The sequence below is a fragment of the Carassius auratus genome, chromosome 32 (genome assembly GCF_003368295.1).
Source record: "Carassius auratus strain Wakin chromosome 32, ASM336829v1, whole genome shotgun sequence".
NCBI lineage: Eukaryota > Metazoa > Chordata > Actinopteri > Cypriniformes > Cyprinidae > Carassius > Carassius auratus.
Window position 1 is genome coordinate 17,373,904 of NC_039274.1, and position 23,186 is coordinate 17,397,089.

A 23,186-nucleotide genomic window follows, 5' to 3' on the forward strand; every position below is an offset into this window, starting at 1 on the left:
TTACAGTGCTGCTGATGCTTTATTACTCTGGTTTGACTGAGCAATTAATTTTCTAAAGAAACGGTGAAAACATTTCAATTTCAACAGACTTAAGACTTCAGCTAGCAACTATTTATTACTAGATTAAGCATAAACTAGTAGTTAATAGTATCTAGTGTGTGTGTGTGTGTGTGTGTGTGTGTGTGTGTGTGTGTGTGTGTGTGTGTGTGTGTGTGTGTGTGTGTGTGTGAAGTATAGACAAACAGCTGTTCAAATGTTGGTCACACTTCATCAATGTTGGAAACCTTTTTGTAACCTGTGAAACTTTTTTCAGGATTATTTGATGAATAAAAAGAACAGCATTTTTTTCAAAAAAGAAAAGTTTTGTAACATTTCTTTACCATCACTTTTTATCAAGCGTACACATCCTTGCTGAATAAGAGTATTGATTTCTTTAAAAAATGTAAAGGGGAAAAACCTGCTGACCCAAAAACATTTGAATGGTAGTGTAAATTGTTACAAAATATTTTTTATTTTGAATAAATGCTGTCCTTTTTTTATCTATTATTTTTGTACTTTTTAATTATCAAAGAATCTTGAAAAAAAGTATCACAGGTAAAAAAAAATAAAAAATAAAATGAAGCAGCATATTACTTTATTTCATTTTGTCCAAATCTTAAAGGCAAATAAAGAGAGCATGTATATTCAGACAGATTAAAGTTATTCTGCATAACGTTTCGCGACTAGACCAATGTGAGAAGCCTGATATTTAGATCTTCACTCAAGCGCTGGATGGCACTGTGAACTGTGATGCCACGAATATAACACGAAGAACGATTCATTTTCTGTTTACTTCTGATAAAAGTTGTTAGACGGTAAGAGCTCAGATACGAGTTTATGTCATTATAGTTGTTCTGTTTATAAAACACAAATAGCTGAGTCAAAACACATTGATGTTGCTCTGAAATACAGCTAAAATTGTGAACATTTCACACATGCTCTTCATTTACTGCTCACTTTCTGTTCTATGCAGCTCTCCTTGAACAGAAACATCGTATAGATTTTAAAATCTTGCTTATTACTTATAAAGCCCTGAATGGTTTAGCACCTCAGTATTTGAATGAGCTCCTGTTACATTATAATCATCCATGTCTGCTACGTTCTCAAAACTCAGGCAATTTGATAATACCTAGAATATCAAAATCAACTGCGGGCGGCAGATCCTTTTCCTATTTGGCGCCTAAACTCTGGAATAACCTACCTAACATTGTTCGGGAGGCAGACACACTCTTGCAGTTTGAATCTAGATTAAAGACCCATCTCTTTAACCTGGCTTACACATTACATACTAATATGCTTCTAATATCCAAATCCGTTAAAGGATTTTTAGGCTGCATTAATTAGGTAAACTGGAACCGGAAACACTTCACATAACACCGTACTTTCTACATCATTAGAAGAATGGCATCTACACTAATATTTGTCTGTTTCTCTCTTATTCCGAGGTCACCGTGACCACCAGATCCAGTCTGTGTCCAGACCAGATGGTGGATCAGCACCTAGAAAGGACCTCTACTGCCCTGAAAGACAGCGGAGACCAGGACAACTAGAGCCCCAGATACAGATCCCCTGTAAAGACCTTGTCTCAGAGGAGCACCAGGACAAGACCACAGGAAACAGATGATTCTTCTGCACAATCTGACTTTGCTGCAGCCTGGAATTGAACTACTGGTTTCGTCTGGTCAGAGGAGAACTGGCCCCCCAACTGAGCCTGGTTTCTCCCAAGGTTTTTTTCTCCATTCTGTCACCGATGGAGTTTCGGTTCCTTGCCGCTGTCGCCTCTGGCTTGCTTAGTTGGGGTCACTTCATCTGCAGTGATATCATTGACTTGATTGCAAATAAATGCACAGACACTATTTAACTGAACAGAGATGACATCACTGAACTCAATGATAAACTGCCTTTAACTGTCATTTTGGATTATTGACACACTGTTTTCCTAATGAATGTTGTTCAGTTGCTTTGATGCAATGTCTTTTGTTTAAAGCGCTATATAAATAAAGGTGACTTGACTTGACTTGACCGCCAGCGAGCCGCTGGTGGGATAACATCCACACGTGGGTGACCGCGCAGAAAGGTGCAATGGCAGAAGAGAGTCTTCAAACTGCTTCTGGCGGTTCAGAGATTATATCATTCAGTGCGATGGGGGTCGACAACAATCTTAACAAAGCCCTGTCCCTAACGGTGTCCGAGAAGACCTGGGCCCACACTCCAGAGGGGTGCTCTTAAGTGGAGGGACACACTGCATTACAGGATGAGCTCGTCCGGATTCTCACGAGGGCACTGAGCGATCTCGGCCTAGAGCGGGAATCCTCCACCGAACCAGTTAAAAGAAAGCTGGAGTTGTGGTTCCTTCACTCAGGCCACCAAGCTGCTGCTCCGAGGAAGCTAGACCCATTCCTTCCCGACTTAAAGGAACACTCCACCGTTTTTTGAAATAGGGCTTATTCACATTATTTCCTACATTTAGATAGGTGGGCAAATGCATTTTTGTGTCAGTGCATGCATTGTTTTAGTTTGACTGGGTCGGCGTTAGCTTAGCTTAGCACAATGAATGGAATCCTTTGTTGCCAGCTAGCATGGCCTGAGTAAAAGTGATCAAAAAAAAAAAAAAAACCCCACCTAATTACTTCTTGTGGCCTACGTATTCACAACGAGTACAAATAGCGATCCAGATTAACACTAGGCGATTTCCTAGGCAGATATTGACTTGGGACTATATTATGGGGAAGCACAGGCGAAGCACTGCTACTTCGGCGCAGAGATATCACGCAACACATGAAAACATCAACTCTATGTGAATACAGGTATAATATGGGTCGATCTATACATGCGTCATGATTAAAATAATCACTTACTCTGTGGACAGCTGTCCATTTGGTCCATTCGGCGTGGGGCGTTTTTTCCAGTTCACTTTGTCACACCGGAAAAAAAAATCGAGTACTGCAGAATGGATCAGCGCCGTGAAATCCTCTGTAGATGTGACACAACTTCGGACACGCTCATCTTGATCTGATGTGTTGAGCCTAGTCATCAATGGCAAAAACATGTCCCACTCTCTACAGCAAAGACACTCTATTTCCGTCGGCATAGATTGGCATATTCCCCCACATTCACACCACCAGTTCATGTTGGCTCTCATCCTCACGTCCTCAGGCTGTTGAGCGATCGCAACTAATACACGCGCATATAAATTTCACTCGCGGCTGGCTTGACGGTTTTTTTCTGAAGTGCGGCTGGCTTGACCGCAGTCTCCTACTGTCGTTCTATTTCCAAAGCACGCAGCTCGTCTTCTGTAAACTCTGGTTCAAAAAGGTATGGTTCTTGACTGTCTGAGAAGTCACCCTCTTCGTCTCTCTCAAAATCAGCCATGTTCATCGCCATTCGTGTACTGTAAGGAAAATAGCCAGGCAGCTACTATTCACGCCGGTATGTTGACGGAAGTCGTGGGATTTCATGTGTTGCGTGATATCTCTGCGCCGAAGTAGCAGTGCTTCGCCTAAGCAGCAGTGCTTCGCCTGTGCTTCCCCATAATATAGTCCCAAGTCAATATCTGCCTAGGAAATCGCCTAGTGTTAATCTGGATCGCTATTTGTACTCGTTGTGAATACGCAGTCCACAAGAAGTAATTAGGTGGGTTTTTTTTTATTTTTTTGATCACTTTTACTCAGGCCATGCTAGCTGGCAACAAAGGATTCCATTCATTGTGCTAAGCTAAGCTAACGCCGACCCAGTCAAACTAAAACAATGCATGCACTGACACAAAAATGCATTTGCCCACCCATCTAAATGTAGGAAATAATGTGAATAAGCCCTATTTCAAAAAACGGTGGAGTGTTCCTTTAAACGATGAGGTCACTAAGCCGTGGACTGTGCCGCAATCTACTTGCACTCGTTCTGGCGGGATGGAGATCTTCACTGAAGCCCAGAGGATATACGTGCATTCTGCCTGTCGAGGAATCCATTGCCGTGCACCTCTGCTCCTCCTCTGCCTTCCTGAAAATGGGTGAAAATTGGAGCAAAAGCCTCGTTCCTGATGGGAGGATGCAGATGAGGAGAGCACTGAGCGACGAGCCCGTTGCGAAGCATCTGAGATGTTCTCAAGAAGTACCCTTGGTGGTTGCAGGTGATAGAGATTGTCTGTGTTGTGTATGTTGAAAACGCATTAAGGCCTGTGACACCTTAACAAAAATAGCTTTTTTCAGTGGTAACGGTTTTTCAATGAAATGGCTATATGGCTACATGCTTCAATTTCAACGCAGACCACCCCGGTTCAATGGCATGGTCATGTCGACAGTTCCAGCACACAACAAGCCGCTTCTGAGGCAAGAAATTCTCAATCTCCCTGCGAAACACACTATAGAATTGGTCGCGAGATTTGCATTTGAAGGCAAAGCAAATCAGTTCACGGTGATGCCTTTCGGGCTAGCACTGGTGCCGCATACATTTACAGAATGTGTGGATGTGTCTTTCCACGATTCATTCAACTTTTTTATTGCGAAAATCCTTTTTTAAACATTATTATTATTATTAAATCATGCAGAGCGTGACTATATAATATGGGAAATATATAAACACCCTTTTTGCACATTTCCCAAAATACGAAACAAAATGTACTTTTAATTAGATCATCCCTTTCAAACGTTTATAATTTAATGAAGACTATTGCCTTTGTTACCATCAAATAATGTTTTATTTTTCATAATGGCCATAATTTTCATAATCGTAAAATGTAAAAATTAGTAACAATAATATTTTTGATACCTCTTTTTTTAAATAATAAATATTTTGCAACTTCATGAGAAATGTGAGACTGCATAGCATTGCTTAATCAACTCAAGAAATCTGATTAATTGCTTTATAATTTTTAGGTTCGCTATTTGTGTGGATGACAGCACTCTTTACTCATTTGCTTGCACAAAAGTCTATTCTCAATTTCTGCATTAAAATGCATGGGGGAAAGCAAACACAGTATTTATATCAGTGCAACAATTATTCATTATGTAATTTTGATTGCATATTATCAATGAAATTTAAACTGAAGCCTATATAAATAAAGGGCAGAATTCAACCAAATTGTTCACCATCCTGTGTTTGGGTATGTTAAATTAAGATTATTCTTTTTTTGGATGGGGAAGCTTGTTTCTGTTCGCAAATTATATTTGAAAGTTTTATTTCAAAAGAAATCATGGAAATTCAGTTTTCATGACTGATATGACCAAATTAATCAAAGTTTGTTTTTACGAGAATATAAATGGCACATTTCTGCTACTTAGTGCAGTTCCTGCATAAATGCATCACTGATCATAAGTAACACTAACAAAAGCCTAAAATAATCTTGAGTATCTGTCATATCTCTAGCAGTTCAAAGACTATACAGATGGAAACGAACCTCAAACAGTTTTCTTTTAATTGAACAAATCTCCCGTTTCCCAGTTTGTCAGGATGGCAGTTTAAAATGGCACAGCACTGCTGGAGAAGTAAACCAACACTATCATATCGTTTTTGTAACGTCTTTATCCTATGTGCAAGGCAATACACACTTCTGTAACATTAACACACAAGTAATTAACATTAAATAACAGTTTGAAATGACATCCACTCAACATAAAAGAAATACCCTATTCTGTTTTCAAACTAAATGCAGACAGCAGTGAAGATGCAATCGAGAATTCAATAGATCATTTTTTTTTAAATGTCATATGATGTCTTTATGTGTGAACACAGTATTCAATAACAAAATAATAATAATAATTATGGAAGAATGTTTCTGCCATGGAATTAAAAAAATAAGGGTAATTGCACTTTTTTTTATCTCACAATTTTTCTTGTAATATCAAAAAAAGTTTTTTTGGACAACAGAAGAAAATATAAATAAATAAAACAAATGGAAACCTTTTTTTCACAGTTATTACCTTATTTACATCTTATATTCCTGACTTTTCTTTTTCAAAATTAAAAATTTAAAAAAGGAATTGTGAGATAAATAGTAGCTTTTACTTAAAAAACAAAAAACAAAACAACAACAACAAAAAAAAAAACAACTATTCCTATGGCAAAAACAAACCTTAATAAATTATAACAATAACTAATAAAATGAATAACATTTTAGTAATTAACTTGACCTAAAGTACATCTGATGAAATAAACAGCAGATTTCTATATGGGGACATATTCTGCCATTTTTATCACTTTCAGTGACATTTTTGCTCCAAACACAATTCAGTCAGAACAAGTTATTAGATTCCCATTAACATGCATCTATAATTTGTTCAATAAGACCAGGAAAGCAAATCAAAAAAAAAAAAAAAAAAAAAAGAGGATTAAAAATAAATAAAGAGATTTTCAACATTCATGCCATATTAAATTATTTATCTTATTATCTTTATTTAATTTGTCCACTCTTAGAAAAGTCATATACACGTGTCATGTACATTACACATGAGATTGAGGTCGGTGTGTTTGTGGCACGTGTGTCACTGCTCTATGTAATGCTCTCTCGCCCGTTCCTCCTCTCCTCGTTTCCTGTCCCGCTCGTGAGGAGGGTCTCGCTGTGACCTCTGCCTTCCTCTTTGCCGGTTGTTCCTCTCATTGTGCTCGTATTCCTTCTCTTTGTCGCCCCGGTGGTGATGATGATGATGATGATGGTTTGGCTGTGTTTGTCCAGCAAGAGGCTCAGGATACATGGACTCTGACGTCTCTTGTTTGGAAAGCGTCCTCGTGGTGCGACTGTGATGGTGGCGGTGATGATGATGATGATGATGATGATGACTGTGGTGTTTGTGACCGCTTCTCCATTCTCTCAGTTGTCGGTCGTTGTTAGCTTTAGCATCTCGCTCCTCAGTGTTGTCGTCTTCCAAACGTCCTTGCGTCTGAGTTTGGTAGTGATGATGATGATGGTAGTCCTCATAAAAGCCCGTCTTGTCGTCCGTTGATCTCTCTGCTGTCTGCTCACTCACTCTTCCCTGTTTTAGCAACATGCACATGGAATAAAGCAGTTATATGGATTGCAAACCCAAACTAAATGTACTTAACTAATGTAGTTAACTAATGTTTACAAATGCAACCTTACTGTAAAGTGTTATCAAAAAGATCATTGTTTTGCAGTGTGTAAAAAAAAACACACTAAACACTTCAATGCAGAGCTTTTTTAACACACACACACACACACACACACACACACACTGAGACTTTGAAATCTCTGCAAATCACTTCAAACCACATCAGATCTATATGGAAGCCCATTTTCTGCCACTGAATAAATATAAAAAGGTAACTGACTTTTTTCTCACAAATTTGAATATTTTTCTCACAATTCTGATTTTTTTCCCTGCAATTCTGGCTTTTTTCTTGGAATTGTGGGATATAAATACGCAATTATGACTTTTTTTCTTGGAATTGTGGGATATAAATACGCAATTATGACTTTTTTTCTTGGAATTGTGGGATATAAATACGCAATTATGACTTTTTTTCTTGGAATTGTGGGATATAAATACGCAATTATGACTTTTTTCTCGGACTTGTGGGATATAAATACGCAATTATGACTTTTTTTCTCGGAATTGTGGGATATAAATACGCAATTATGACTTTTTTTCTTGGAATTGTGGGATATAAATACGCAATTATGACTTTTTTTCTTGGAATTGTGGGATATAAATACGCAATTCTGACTTTTTTCTCGGACTTGTGGGATATAAATACGCAATTCTGACTTTTTTCTCGGACTTGTGGGATATAAATACGCAATTCTGACTTTTTTTCTTGGAATTGTGGGATATAAATACGCAATTATGACTTTTTTCTTGGAATTGTGGGATATAAATACGCAATTATGACTTTTTTTCTTGGAATTGTGGGATATAAATACGCAATTCTGACTTTTTTCTTGGACTTGTGGGATATAAATACGCAATTCCGACTTTTTTCTTGGAATTGTGGGATATAAATACGCAATTCTGACTTTTTTCTTGGAATTGTGGGATATAAATACGCAATTCTGACTTTTTTCTTGGACTTGTGGGATATAAATACGCAATTCCGACTTTTCTTGGAGTTGTGGGATATAAATACGCAATTCTGACTTTTTTTCTTGGAGTTGTAGGATATAAATACGCAATTCTGACTTTTTTCTTGGAATTGTGGGATATAAACGTGCAATTCTGACTCTTGGAATTGTGAGAGAGAGAGACTTTAAATTGTGAGTTTATATCTCACAGTTCTGGCTTTATAACTCGCAATCGTGTGTTATAAAGTCAGAACTCCACGATAAACTCAGAATTTAAGAAAAAATTTAATTGTGAGAAAAAGTTGCAATTACCTTTTTTATTCAGTTACAAAAAAAAAATAAAAAAAACTTTAAAAAACTAAAGGTCAACACAACACTAAGATTATAAAAAAAAAAAAAAAAAAAAGAAAAAAAAAACTAAAAGTCAACAAAACACTAAGATTATATATATAAAAAAACAAGTTTCACCCAAACCTGACCTCATTTACTCATCCTCATGCAATTTCAAAACTGTATTTTCTTTCTTCTGTGGAAAAATGAATGTTGATGCTGCTCTTTTACAAAAGCACATAATAAACATGAACTGTCCAGATAAAAAAAACACACACACACACACACAAACCTCAAGATTACCATAATAGTAGCCCATATAAACGATTTCCATTTCTCTGGAAAACAGCTTGAGAAAATTCTTCTTTTGTGATTCATAAGTGTTTAGAGTGACATGAGGGTGAGTTAATGATGCCAGTGTTTTCGTTTTGGGTGAGTTATTCCTTCAAGCTAAATCCTAATAAAATTTGGTTTTCTATTCTGATCTTGGTCAAATGAAAGCATGACTGAGCTTCAGTGTCACACACACACACACACACACACACACACACTCACCGTGACTGAGGCTACTCATCTGTAACAGGAGTGACCTCCTCAGTCTGAGAAGCAGCAGTATTTGTCAACAGAATGATAAGGACATTCACAAAAAACATGGATATTATAACATGTAGTGTTATAATTTAGTTTAGTAAGTTTAAGTTTCCTGGGAATTTAGAGATCTGACTTATTGGAACCCTTATGAAAAGAGTACTTTTTACTTAAATAATATATTTACTTAAATAATATAATAATAACACAAATCATGCTTGCTGACAATGGAGACAAGAAGCTGTGGTGGTGAATAAACGCAACGCGCAAAGTTTCGCATTAAGCATTTTTCCATATAGAATAAACTGTCTACAGCTTATTAAAAAATAAATAAACTTTATTCATAGGGTAAGTTATTGATGACATAATTTAGAAAATTTGGGCTTTAACAGGATTAAAAAAACGAAATAACCGACATGGGAAAATTACGCCGGTTAGAGGTTCTGAATTTCCGTTTCGATTACTTTTCGATTAATCGTCCAGCCCTACCCTGAATTTGCTGTTTTTCTCTCGACTGAAAACTGATGGTTTCTTTTCGGCCCTCTCTCTCTCTCTTTGTTTGCTGATATAAGTGCAGGTTGGAGTTTCATATGCACCTTTGTTTGCTGGTTAGCCAGTGAGTCCTTGCAGGCGACTGCGGCTGCAGCCATTGTGGTGAGTTTCTCCAGCAGAGGGTTTGTCTGCGGGACGCTGGGAGGATGCGTGGATTTCCAGTAGGCCTCCAGAAAATCAGCCATGTGCTCACAGGCGTCTTCCAGCTGATTCTCATCAAGAATGATGTCGAAAAGCTCCTGGATAGAGAACAAACGAGTGTGTGAGGTGAACTGTTAGAGGGCAAAGAAAGTGTGATAGTGAGGTTCATCTCAAGTAATTATATTGGTGAGTAGGTAACTCACTGAAGAGCACTGGGCAAGTTTTTCTGCTGCCACCATCTGCACACTGAGATGTTTTGCCTGAGACTTTCCTCTAGACTTTATTAACCGCTGCAAAACCTGAAAGAAGGACACAGCAGAAACAACATCCCAGTAACATATCAGTGTTGAAGAAAGACAAGCTAATAGACAATCAGAGGAACCACTGTGAACAAACGGCTTAATCCTATTGAATATTTTGTATATATATATATATATATATATATATATATATACATATATATATATATATATATATATATATATATATATATATATATATATATATATAAACTTTACTTGCAGATAACATCGTTAATAAAATAAAAAGGCCACTGAAGTGTACTTTAAGAGAGACTTTTTCTTTACTTAAGTACTCTTTTAAAACATGCACTTTGTAATGTCAAACCAAAAGTTTAATATTTAAGTTTTACATTTTAAAGACAAAATAATAATATCAAACTATATATGTGTGTGTGTACTTAAGTCCTTCTTAAGTGGGTCAAAAAAGCACTCAAGTTCATTTAATTGTCATTAACATGCATAAAAGGGGGTATAAAATATAATTGTGATTGGGCCTTATAGTATATTATTTTCATAAAAGTTCTCCTTTTTAAAAGTATGCTAGTGAACTACTATTCACAAGGAATCTGAAGCCTAAGTAGATTGATTTAGCAAAAGTGCACTTTGTTAAAAGCTTTCATTTAAAGTGCATTTAAATCAGTTTTAATAAAAACATTGTTTTAACTTCTTTTATTGTTTACTAAACATTGTTTTGATGTGTTGTCATGATTCTGCCCTCGTGTCCTCGATTTTTCCTAGTCTTGAGGCAGGATCATGACAGACCCGTGTTTTGTGTACAAGCGCATGGCCTTGTCTTTGGGCCATGTGCTTGTGTTGTCTTGTTCCCTTGCCCCGCCCCCCTTGTTAACCTAGTCGTGTCTTGATTGTCCCATCTGTGCCACCTGTCGTGTCTTGATTGTTCCCCCTATTTAGATCTCCTAGTGTGCTCTGTCTTGCGTCGGTTCATTGTACCTGTGATTGTGATTGTTCCACTCTGTGATTGTTCCTTAAAGAAGTGTTTGTATTACCGTGAGTGTTTGTTTATAGTTAGTATTTAGAGTCCTTGTTTATCTTGTTAGTCCAGTCCTGTTTTAGTTATTTAGTCTTTACCTTGCTCTGTGTTTTCCCCCTCGTGGGTTTTGTTTTCCCCTTTTTGTAAATAAACCCCTTGTTTTGTGATTCCCTGTCTGCACTTGAGTTCCTCCTTGCCTAACCCTGACAGAATGAACCGACCACAAAGGAACTCAGCAGACAGGAGGCAATGCTGGATGGCATCAGCCAGCCAGCGAGATTGTTTTGAGGGCTCTCGCCTTGTGGTGTTCCGGGGGACCAGGGGAGGTCGTTCTGGAGCGAGCGGGCGAGAGGAGGAGCCCCAGAGGACCCCACCTACCCAGCTGCCCACGGTCCCAGAGGGTCGTGTCCTGGCCGTGGCAACCCTGGGGGATCAGGCAAGTCCCCCCCAGAGTCCTGAGGCACCTCCCACTACCTTCAGTCTCCCCAACAAGCGAGGGAGACGGTTTTCATGGGAGTCGGCTTCAGAGTCTTCGGCGTCCAAGTCTGCCCTGTCCGAGACCAAACTCCCCCAACCCGCCTCTGACCCAGCTGTAGCCTCTGCACCGCGCCCGAGGAGGAAGAGGAAGAAGAAGGGGCCTGCCGGTCCTGTGACCCTGTCTCCTCCCGAGCCAGCAGCGGTGAGCGTGCCTGAGCCAGCAGCGGTGAGAGCTGGCGTGCCCGTGCCAGCAGCGGAGAGAGCTGGCGTGCCCGTGCCAGCAGCGGTGAGCGCTGGCGTGCCCGTGCCAGCAGCGGTGAGCGCTGGCGTGCCCGTGCCAGCAGCGGTGAGTGCTGGCGTGCCCGTGCCAGCAGCGGTGAGCGCTGGCGTGCCCGTGCCAGCAGCGGTGAGCGCTGGCGTGCCCGTGCCAGCAGCGGAGAGAGCTGGCGTGCCCGAGCCAGCAGCGGTGGGCGTGCCCGAGCCAGCAGCGGTGGGCGTGCCCGAGCCAGCAACAGTGAGCGTGCCCGAGCCGGCAAAGAAGAGAGCTGCAGTCGTGAGAGCGGAGGAGAGAGCCGCGGCCGACTCTGCAGCAAAGACTCTTGTACAGTCGGTCTCATCCCATAAGGAGCTGCCTATTATCCTAGCTGCTAAAGCTTTTTCTGATTATTTGTCCCGTCTTGTCCAAATTTTAGAAGTCCCCGTCAGTCCTGTTTTGTCCCCTGACCCTGTCCCCAGAAGTCCTAAGTGTCCAGCCGTTGTCTCCCTGTGTCCCGTTGATGTGGCCCCGTGTCCCGTTGATGTGGCCCCCCGTGTCCCGTTGATGTGGCCCCCCGTGTCCCGTTGATGTGGCCCCCCGTGTCCAGTAGATGTCGTCTCCCCGCGTCCCGTAGGTCTTGCCCCGCGTCCCGGAACTGTTGCCCCGCGTCCCTTGTCTGCTCCCGTCATGTCCCCGGTCAGTTGTCCCGAGACCCCTCCCCGCCCCTCACCACCCAGACCTGCCCGTACCCCCCGTCGTCAGCCTTTGTCCTGTCCTCCTAAGATTCCTACCCCTCCCACCCGCCCTGGTCTGTCCCCCATGAACTTTGTGGTCCCGCCCCCTCCCCTTCCCTGTTTGTTTTTTTTGATTTGTCACCCCAACCCTGCTGTTGTGTACTCATGTTTGCCGTTGTTATTATTTGTCATGTCTTGTTGGTTTGTGTCGGTGTCCCAGTCCGTCATGTCAGTCATGTCTCGTGTTTGATGTTCCCTTGAGGGGCGTCTGGAAGCCGCTCCTTAAGGGAGGGGTTCTGTCATGATTCTGCCCTCGTGTCCTCGATTTTTCCTAGTCTTGAGGCAGGATCATGACAGACCCGTGTTTTGTGTACAAGCGCATGGCCTTGTCTTTGGGCCATGTGCTTGTGTTGTCTCGTTCCCTTGCCCCGCCCCCCTTGTTAACCTAGTCGTGTCTTGATTGTCCCATCTGTGCCACCTGTCGTGTCTTGATTGTTCCCCCTATTTAGATCTCCTAGTGTGCTCTGTCTTGCGTCGGTTCATTGTACCTGTGATTGTGATTGTTCCACTCTGTGATTGTTCCTTAAAGAAGTGTTTGTATTACCGTGAGTGTTTGTTTATAGTTAGTATTTAGAGTCCTTGTTTATCTTGTTAGTCCAGTCCTGTTTTAGTTATTTAGTCTTTACCTTGCTCTGTGTTTTCCCCCTCGTGGGTTTTGTTTTCCCCTTTTTGTAAATAAACCCCTTGTTTTGTGATTCCCTGTCTGCACTTGAGTTCCTCCTTGCCTAACCCTGACAGAATGAACCGACCACAAAGGAACTCAGCAGACAGGAGGCAATGCTGGATGGCATCAGCCAGCCAGCGAGATTGTTTTGAGGGCTCTCGCCTTGTGGTGTTCCGGGGGACCAGGGGAGGTCGTTCTGGAGCGAGCGGGCGAGAGGAGGAGCCCCAGAGGACCCCACCTACCCAGCTGCCCACGGTCCCAGAGGGTCGTGTCCTGGCCGTGGCAACCCTGGGGGATCAGGCAAGTCCCCCCCAGAGTCCTGAGGCACCTCCCACTACCTTCAGTCTCCCCAACAAGCGAGGGAGACGGTTTTCATGGGAGTCGGCTTCAGAGTCTTCGGCGTCCAAGTCTGCCCTGTCCGAGACCAAACTCCCCCAACCCGCCTCTGACCCAGCTGTAGCCTCTGCACCGCGCCCGAGGAGGAAGAGGAAGAAGAAGGGGCCTGCCGGTCCTGTGACCCTGTCTCCTCCCGAGCCAGCAGCGGTGAGCGTGCCTGAGCCAGCAGCGGTGAGAGCTGGCGTGCCCGTGCCAGCAGCGGTCAGCGCTGGCGTGCCCGTGCCAGCAGCGGTGAGCGCTGGCGTGCCCGTGCCAGCAGCGGTGAGCGCTGGCGTGCCCGTGCCAGCAGCGGTGAGCGCTGGCGTGCCCGTGCCAGCAGCGGTGAGCGCTGGCGTGCCCGTGCCAGCAGCGGAGAGAGCTGGCGTGCCCGAGCCAGCAGCGGTGGGCGTGCCCGAGCCAGCAGCGGTGGGCGTGCCCGAGCCAGCAGCGGTGGGCGTGCCCGAGCCAGCAACAGTGAGCGTGCCCGAGCCGGCAAAGAAGAGAGCTGCAGTCGTGAGAGCGGAGGAGAGAGCCGCGGCCGACTCTGCAGCAAAGACTCTTGTACAGTCGGTCTCATCCCATAAGGAGCTGCCTATTATCCTAGCTGCTAAAGCTTTTTCTGATTATTTGTCCCGTCTTGTCCAAATTTTAGAAGTCCCCGTCAGTCCTGTTTTGTCCCCTGACCCTGTCCCCAGAAGTCCTAAGTGTCCAGCCGTTGTCTCCCTGTGTCCCGTTGATGTGGCCCCGTGTCCCGTTGATGTGGCCCCGTGTCCCGTTGATGTGGCCCCCCGTGTCCAGTAGATGTCATCTCCCCGCGTCCCGTAGGTCTTGCCCCGCGTCCCGGAACTGTTGCCCCGCGTCCCTTGTCTGCTCCCGTCATGTCCCCGGTCAGTTGTCCCGAGACCCCTCCCCGCCCCTCACCACCCAGACCTGCCCGTACCCCCCGTCGTCAGCCTTTGTCCTGTCCTCCTAAGATTCCTACCCCTCCCACCCGCCCTGGTCTGTCCCCCATGAACTTTGTGGTCCCGCCCCCTCCCCTTCCCTGTTTGTTTTTTTTGATTTGTCACCCCAACCCTGCTGTTGTGTACTCATGTTTGCCGTTGTTATTATTTGTCATGTCTTGTTGGTTTGTGTCGGTGTCCCAGTCCGTCATGTCAGTCATGTCTCGTGTTTGATGTTCCCTTGAGGGGCGTCTGGAAGCCGCTCCTTAAGGGAGGGGTTCTGTCATGATTCTGCCCTCGTGTCCTCGATTTTTCCTAGTCTTGAGGCAGGATCATGACAGACCCGTGTTTTGTGTACAAGCGCATGGCCTTGTCTTTGGGCCATGTGCTTGTGTTGTCTCGTTCCCTTGCCCCGCCCCCCTTGTTAACCTAGTCGTGTCTTGATTGTCCCATCTGTGCCACCTGTCGTGTCTTGATTGTTCCCCCTATTTAGATCTCCTAGTGTGCTCTGTCTTGCGTCGGTTCATTGTACCTGTGATTGTTCCACTCTGTGATTGTTCCTTAAAGAAGTGTTTGTATTACCGTGAGTGTTTGTTTATAGTTAGTATTTAGAGTCCTTGTTTATCTTGTTAGTCCAGTCCTGTTTTAGTTATTTAGTCTTTACCTTGCTCCGTGTTTTCCCCCTCGTGGGTTTTGTTTTCCCCTTTTTGTAAATAAACCCCTTGTTTTGTGATTCCCTGTCTGCACTTGAGTTCCTCCTTGCCTAACCCTGACATGTGTTGACTAACACACTAAAGCACATGTAAAGTACTTGATTATAATTTATATAATATAATGCATTTGCCACTCCATTATTACAAATGTGTAAATACAAACACATTTGATGACATACTGAATTTTCAACTGAAATGACATTAAAGTAAATTTTACCGTACCATAAATGCTTGTCCGCACATTCAGCAGTACTTTAACCATATTTCATAGACAATAGAATAAAATAAATAAATAAAAATAAAATTGTACTCAAGTGTGCTTTTTCGACCCTTTTAAATAGGATTTAAGTATATGACTAAGTATATTATTATATGTGTGTGTACCTGTGGAGAGGTGATCTTGACATAGACAATAATTGGAGCAAGAGATGTTTTTCCCAGTTGAGTCGGGTGGTTTATCGTGTCAGCGTCAAGAACCACCAGCTGCAGCGTGCGAGCCAGTTCAAAGATCCTCTCGATCTCACTCTGAACCTCGGCTATAAACACACACACACACACACACACGCACACGCACGAACACACACACACACTCAGAGAGAACCAAACCACTGGAAACAATTAAGCTACGATTACAATTCAGAAAGAATAATGGGGTGTAAATAACGTGAAATGTAATGAATTCAAAAAAAAAGAAACTATTTAAAAGCCACATAGTTATGGAAGGAAATCATAAGGAATCGGTTCTCTTTTTGATTCCATTTTTAAAAATTCCAATTATAAAACCGAGAGTTCCGGTCCTTGATTCTGATTGGCTGAGCCACGTTCAGAGCTGTTGTAAATTACACTACAAACATACACCTTTGTTTACTTCTGTGTGTTGCTCGGCAACCACTTTGCTGGTATCCAGACCAGATGGTGGATCAGCACCTAGAAAGGACCTCTACTGCCCTGAAAGACAGCGGAGACCAGGACAACTAGAGCCCAGATACAGATCCCCTGTAAAGACCTTGTCTCAGAGGAGCACCAGGACAAGACCACAGGAAACAGATGATTCTTCTGCACAATCTGACTTTGCTGCAGCCTGGAATTGAACTACTGGTTTCGTCTGGTCAGAGGAGAACTGACCCCCCAACTGAGCCTGGTTTCTCCCAAGGTTTTTTTCTCCATTCTGTCACCGATGGAGTTTCGGTTCCTTGCCGCTGTCGCCTCTGGCTTGCTTAGTTGGGGTCACTTCATCTACAGCGATATCATTGACTTGATTGCAAATAAAAACAGACACTATTTAAACTGAACAGAGATGACATAACTGAACTCAATGATGAACTGCCTTTAACTATCATTTTGCATTATTGAGACACTGTTTTCCAAATGAATGTTGTTCAGTGCTTTGGCGCAATGTATTTTGTTTAAAGCGCTATATAAATAAAGGTGATTGATTGATTGACCACAGCTGTTTCTGAGGAACTACATTGTTTGGTGGAAGAATACTGTTTTGATTATTTATTATTTTATAATTTATTATTTTGTGAAACCCTACTACATATATGGAATAAACATTTTATAAAAGTAATAAGCCCCGTGAAGCCGTGGTTTACAGTGAATTTATAACAGCAAGGGGGTTTAAGGCACGGCTGTTATAAAATCACTGTAAACCACTGCTTCTTGGGGCTTATTACTGTATTTTAATAATTCAATGATTACAATTTCATTATTAATAATTATTGTAGTACATTTGTTGAAACGCTACATTTCAGTAATCATTCCTAACAAAAACAATAAGGTTATCTTAAAGTACAATTCATTGGGACAGCACTTTCTTGTGAATCTTTGTTTCATTGTCAGTAATCTCATTTCAATCAGGCAAATTAAGATTAAATAGCTGTTTCAACTCACAGAACAAGAACCAACCAATTCTGTAAGCCGATATTGAGCTGTTATATTGATTGATTGAAACCACTAATTAGAGACAAATTTACAAGTCAACTTTACCAATTTACCAACTCAGTAAAACAAAAAGAGTATTTTGTTGTAGTATTTTGCCTGCATTGAATTTCATAATAAGCATTGATACACAGTATATAAGCAAAAAATAAACTTATTGTACTTATTATTTGAAAAAAAAAAAAATTGTTGGAATGCAGATATTTGTGATATTTATCACATTTATTTATATCAGAATGACCAAAAAATTGTACTGCTTAAACTGTTTAAAATAATTTCCAGATTTGAGAACAAGCTAGAACAAATATCTTCTCTTGTGTGAGAGTGTGCACATGTCGTGCTCTGGATACTGAGAATTCAACAGTATAAGACTGTATAAGATAATTAAATTAATGTAAGCAAGAATGCAAAAAAAAAAAAAAAGGTCGAGTGCAAAAAAAGAACATTTTGTAGATCTCATCATTTGAGATAAGATTTACATCCTTTTTTAGTAATTCACACCAAAGCATCAAACTGGTTCTCTCACCTAAGTTGGAGCGTGTGTTCGAGCGCTCGATGATGGCATGTTTACTGGGGTTGTTGATCACAGAGCGCTTGGCCAGAGAAATATCAGCAGCCACCCTCGTGATCGAGATCCTGAATTATACAAAACAAGGAGCGTTCACAGCGTTAACTGCAAATGCTAATTAAATGCAAGTGCTTTAAATCTAACTGCAATGCACCAACATGTGTGTACATGAGTATATTGTATTAAATGGTTAATGAAAAAATGTATATATATATATATATATATAGCATGCATTTTTATTTCTGTTTTTATTATCGATGTTTAAAACAGTAGTACTGCTTCATTTTTTTGTTTTGTGGAGACCATGATACACTACCATTGCACATGGTAGACTGGAGTAATGATGCTGAAAAGATGACGGAAACATACATGCAAAAACAACAAACTAAAATGCATTTTAATTTCAAACCACATATAACTTTGTCCAGGACTAAGTTTGTAAAAAAAAAAAAAAAAAATTCTGATTTCATTCAGATTCACCAAAAAGATATATAATTGAAACTGTCATACTGTAAATCCTGCACAGTTGTGTTCGGGAAACTGCAGCTAAGGGAAGCTGCAGGCACCAGCATGGCCAACTAAGGCAATGAGATGTGACTATTTAAAGTAACCTCAAACACTCACGTGACACACACACACACACACACACACACACACACACACACACACACACACACACACACAAATATATAAACGATCCCAACAGCGGCTCGAGGAGGAAGAAAACCACTTAAAGACTCACCTCCCCTCAAAACGGTGCTTCAGAAAGTCAAACAGCGCTTTCTGCATCATATCTGTTACCTGTTTACACACAAAAAAAGCATCATGTTAGGTTTTTGTCCCTTTTTTACATTAAACTTGAGTTTTTTTGCTTAACATTCATAGAGTCAACATAAGTCTAAATGCTTTACAGTTAAGTGTAAATGTAAAGTAATAAGAATTCATGTGAGACTGGGAAAATGTTTAGTCAGAATATAAGCACTCAAATACTGTGCATGTCTGAAAATCTATCTTTTATAAAATGAAAGTCCAGTCTTTACCAACTCAACTATTTGTCACTGGAAGCCCGTATCATTTTTGTCAGGTGACATTAGCAAAGTCCCAGTTAAAAAAAAAAAAGTCACACAGAATGGAAATATTATATTATTTAAATTATTAATCTGTCGTTTACCACATTTATCACATTTACCTACTGTATCTACAAAGATCTGAATGTGTCTACATTTAAATGCATTTCTGCGTGAAAAGTGCATGGACATGTTATTAATTAACTACACTGTACAAAGTGATTTTACAAAGTTGTGAATAAAACAGATTATTGGAGTACATTTTACAATTAGAGTTTTGGTACTTGAAAAGTTACTTTGTTATCATTTGTTAAATGTACTAGTGATTGCTGCACCATTTGTTTTTCTCCAGTGATTTCCCTTAAACAACTTATGTTTGCAATGTTTTGTCAGTAGTTTAATTGTATGGCAAAGAGCAGCTTGAGAGGCATGAGGGTATAGAGTAGATAATTCCACTTTTAATTTTTGGGGTGAATTAACCCTTTATATCTCCTCTATGAAGTCACAATGGGTTCTGCAGCAGCTGACCTCGTAGCCCTTGAGCGACGGTCCCACCAGCACCACGGGTCTCATAGACGGCACCACGTCATATGGAGGAACATGCTCTGTCTGTACGGCATCACAAAACACACACCATTAACCTCTTCAGTGTGCGCACAGAACACAAACACTGAACACACACTTCACAATCAAAGTTAGGAGAGAGAAAAGAGAAAAGATCTGGTTAAAAATACTATTATGAAGTGTCAAATTTAATAAGAATGTCCAGCTCTTACATTGCTCCATTGTTAATTATTTCAGAATTGAATTTAAGAAAAAATGTCCTCTGCATTTAGTTAGACTGCAGGTTAAGCACAATGTTGAATGCATTTCAAAAGTTAACTAATGTATTAGTTTTGCCTAAACTCAAATTAAGTTTGACACCCAAAAGAAAAAAGAAAAAAATTGTTTATTATATATTGGGAGGTTTGCTAAAATGGTATGTTATTATCAGACTTTTACAACAAGCAAATTAGAAAATTATTATTTATACTATTTTGTATGCAATTGTACCATCAGTAATCTTATTGGTTAACCATGCACACACAAACAGGCAAATCTGAAGCTGTGTAACAGAGAAATGTCAGAAGGGAGACCCACACGGTGAAGTGTTTACTAAGAAGTGGCCATCTGATCATTCCTACTATGTTGTACATTTTCTAGTCCCATAATTGCAAGGATTTGTTTTTTTATGTTTTGGAAAAAGTATCTTCCACTCCCCAAGGCTGCATATTATAAACAATGATATTGTGAATTATTACAATAAAAAATGCTCTTATTTACAGCATCATTACTCCAGTCTTCAGTGTCACATGATCCTCCAGAAATCATTCTAATAAACTGATTTACTGCTTAATTATTATTGGTGCTTAATCATTAATGTTTCTTATTGTTATCAATGCTAAAACTAGTTTTTGCTGCTTAATATTTATGATTATGATTATTATTATTATATTTAAGATGAATAGAAAGTTCAAAAGAACGTTTAATGTTTTTGTTACATTATAAATGTCTTTACATTCACTTTTGATCAATTTAATGCATCTTTGCTGAATAAAACCATTTCTATCAGTTTCCACAAAAAAATATTAAGCAGCACAACTGTTTTCAACGTTGATAATAATCAGAAATGTTACTTGAGCAGCAAATCAATATATTAGAATAATTTCTGAATTCTGATGATTGCTGAAAATACAGATTTGTTCAGAGGAATAAATTAGATTTGATAAATTGATATTTGAAACTATAATAATATTTCACAATATTAGTGTTTTTACAGTCTTTGGTCAAATAAATGCAGCTTTGGTGAGCATAAATGACTCCTTTCAATAAAACTTTTCTAGTATATATATAAAAAATGATCTTATCAGATTGAAACCATCATGTAAATTTCTCACTGAGGAGTTTCAGTCCTCATAGACACCCTATTAATTTTCTTGCCATCGTCTAAATAACAATGTTATAATTAATAAACTGTAAGTACTGCATGACAGGAATGAGCCACTGCAGGCCTCAGCATCCACTGACCACACGTCTCTCTGAGAGGCCTGACTTACCGACTTGTGCCTCTGCTTAGCTAAAGGAAAGGAGGAAGGGGAACAGACAAAAAGAAAAGACCATGGGAGTGTGAAGGATTGGGATACAGAGGAACAGAGACAAGAAAAAGTGAGTGGAATAAGCTGACATGGATGTTTGAACGGTGGCAAGCGAAACAGGCTCTGCGTGATGCTGCTGTGACGGGACAGATTCAGAGCGAGGGAGCGTCCATCGGCATGCTTTACCTTCTTAAAGAAAGGCATTCGTTTCTCACGGGCTAAAGGGGGTATTACTGTGTTTGGGCTGGCTTTGGGTGAACGCTGATGGGGAGGAGGGTCACTCTCCTCTGGATCTAACCCTGCAGCGTCTATGTCCACAGCTACACACACATATATACACACGCACACACGTACATATGATCCTCAGCAAAACACACGGGGAATTCATACACAATGTGAAGATAGACAATACACATCAATCATTTATCAGACAATAAATTACAGTTATTCACTGAAGCACACAGCATTAGAGTAAAAACATGGTATTTAAAAAAAAGATAGCATACTTAAAAGAGTACTTAAGTGCTAATACTTAAACATGAACTGAATGTAATGTTTTTGGACACTTAATTGCATGTTAATTGCAATTAAATTAAATTGCGTAACAGTTTAAATGAATATTCGATTCAGCTAGATTAATTTTAGAGCTTTTTTGACTCACTTAAGTAAGGCTTAACTGTGCATCTTTTTCATAATTTCTTTGATTGCCTATTAAAAATGATTAAAGTACTGCTGAATGTACTGACAAGCGATTAAAATATACATTTTTATTTGTCTTTTCTGTTGAAACTTGTATGTCATGTATTTAAATATATTTGCTGTACAATATATATTGACTTTAAATGTAATGTTGAATAACACACTACAGTTAATAATATCATAAAGTCCTTTTAGTGTGCTTTAGTCAGTCAACACATCAAAATATGAATACTTCTTTAAACTATGACAAAGGATTTTAATGTAAAACTTTTAATTTGACATTATTGCAAAGTGGACTTTTTGAAACTGTACTGTTAAGTGTGTTAAGAAACGTAGTCATGAAAGTATCTCTCTTTAAATATAAAATTCCCAAAGTGCTGTAATCCTGTTAATACAATATAATGTGATATATATGACTAAGTATTTCACAATAAAAGTTGTTTGATGTGCAGAATAATGTAAATAAATATATATAATTGAGTTTTAAAATGACATCCAATGACGCTAACGTACCTGAAGATGGAGGGGTTGATTTACGTGAGTTTGAAACCACGTCTGCTAAGCTAGATAAAGAGTTTGCTCCCAATTTACTGTGAAAAAAAGAACAACATATAATTCTTAACAAAAAGGAATGGTGTAAAGGTTGTAGTTGACTTATTTTATGTATTTAAATGTGCTTTAATTAAACGATTACAAAGTGTGTGTGATTTTTCCAGCAAGCCATAGCACTGTAAGCCTGAGTACACTGTAGAAACCACTGGCAATCATCTCTACAATCTACTTAGGCTTCCGATTCCTTGTGAAAACAGTACAGTAGCATACTTTTAAAGAATACGTATTATGGAAATAATATACTATAAAAGAATATACATCAGTGTGAACTGAATGTAATGTTTTCAGACACTTAATGAACTTAATTGACCAACTTATGTGGGACTTAAGTACATCTTTATGTAATTGTATTGTTATTTTTGACATTTATGGATATTTATGGAAATTTAGGATTTGATGTTATTTGATGTGCACTTTTTAAAAGAGTACTTAAGTGTGTTAAGATATAGTAATGAAACTGTCACTTAAGTGGTCTTTTATTTCATTAATATTATATTATCTGCAAGTAAAGTTTTTTTAAATACACTTTTAAGATGCACATTCAATACAGTTAAGTGCACTTCTTTTCACAAGGGATGCATTTGTGAAATGCAGACTAATTGGGTCATATTAAAGCCAATTTGTTTAGTGAAGAACCTTGTTGTGCATTTGTGGATACCTTGAGTAAAACTTTCCTTGTTTTGCACGTTGGTCCTGGTGGATGCGAATGCTTTCAAGCTTCACTGGACTTGGGATGAAGCCGATTTCACACCCCTCTTTCACCAAGCGACCAATCCACCAGTCATTATTAAATTTCTGTCAGTAAACAGACAAAAGTCACCCACGGTGGATTTTTATTATTATTATTATTTTTTAATCATTGAAATACCTTACAAAGTAAAAATAACCTTACAAACTAAATATTCAACAATCATAAATATATAGTACAATAAAAAATATCTTATCATTTTCAAGTGAAAAACTTATCTTGAGTATTTTAAATTTGCAGAT

At 39.8% G+C, this 23,186-nt stretch overlaps 1 protein-coding gene across 6 annotated transcripts in view; it reads right to left on the reverse strand.

Annotated features, from left to right (window-relative positions):
* Positions 1-5,432: 5,432 nt before the first annotated feature.
* LOC113051720 (voltage-dependent L-type calcium channel subunit beta-2-like) overlaps positions 5,433-23,186 on the reverse strand; it is a 29,075-nt gene continuing 11,321 nt past the window's right edge. For 2 of the 6 annotated variants that reach the window (XM_026215698.1, XM_026215697.1), the window contains exons 4-13: positions 22,855-22,991; positions 22,098-22,174; positions 20,847-21,205; positions 19,279-19,359; positions 18,426-18,484; positions 17,642-17,751; positions 15,559-15,710; positions 9,865-9,960; positions 9,565-9,759; positions 5,433-7,004 (exon numbers count right to left, since the gene is read on the reverse strand). In XM_026215698.1, coding sequence (XP_026071483.1) covers positions 6,516-7,004; positions 9,565-9,759; positions 9,865-9,960; positions 15,559-15,710; positions 17,642-17,751; positions 18,426-18,484; positions 19,279-19,359; positions 20,847-21,205; positions 22,098-22,174; positions 22,855-22,991 — 1,755 coding nt within the window. In that variant the 3' untranslated portion in view covers positions 5,433-6,515. The remainder of the gene's footprint in view (positions 7,005-9,564; positions 9,760-9,864; positions 9,961-15,558; positions 15,711-17,641; positions 17,752-18,425; positions 18,485-19,278; positions 19,360-20,846; positions 21,206-22,097; positions 22,175-22,854; positions 22,992-23,186) is intronic. The other 4 variants (XM_026215703.1, XM_026215701.1, XM_026215700.1 and 1 more) reach the window with 2 other exon arrangements.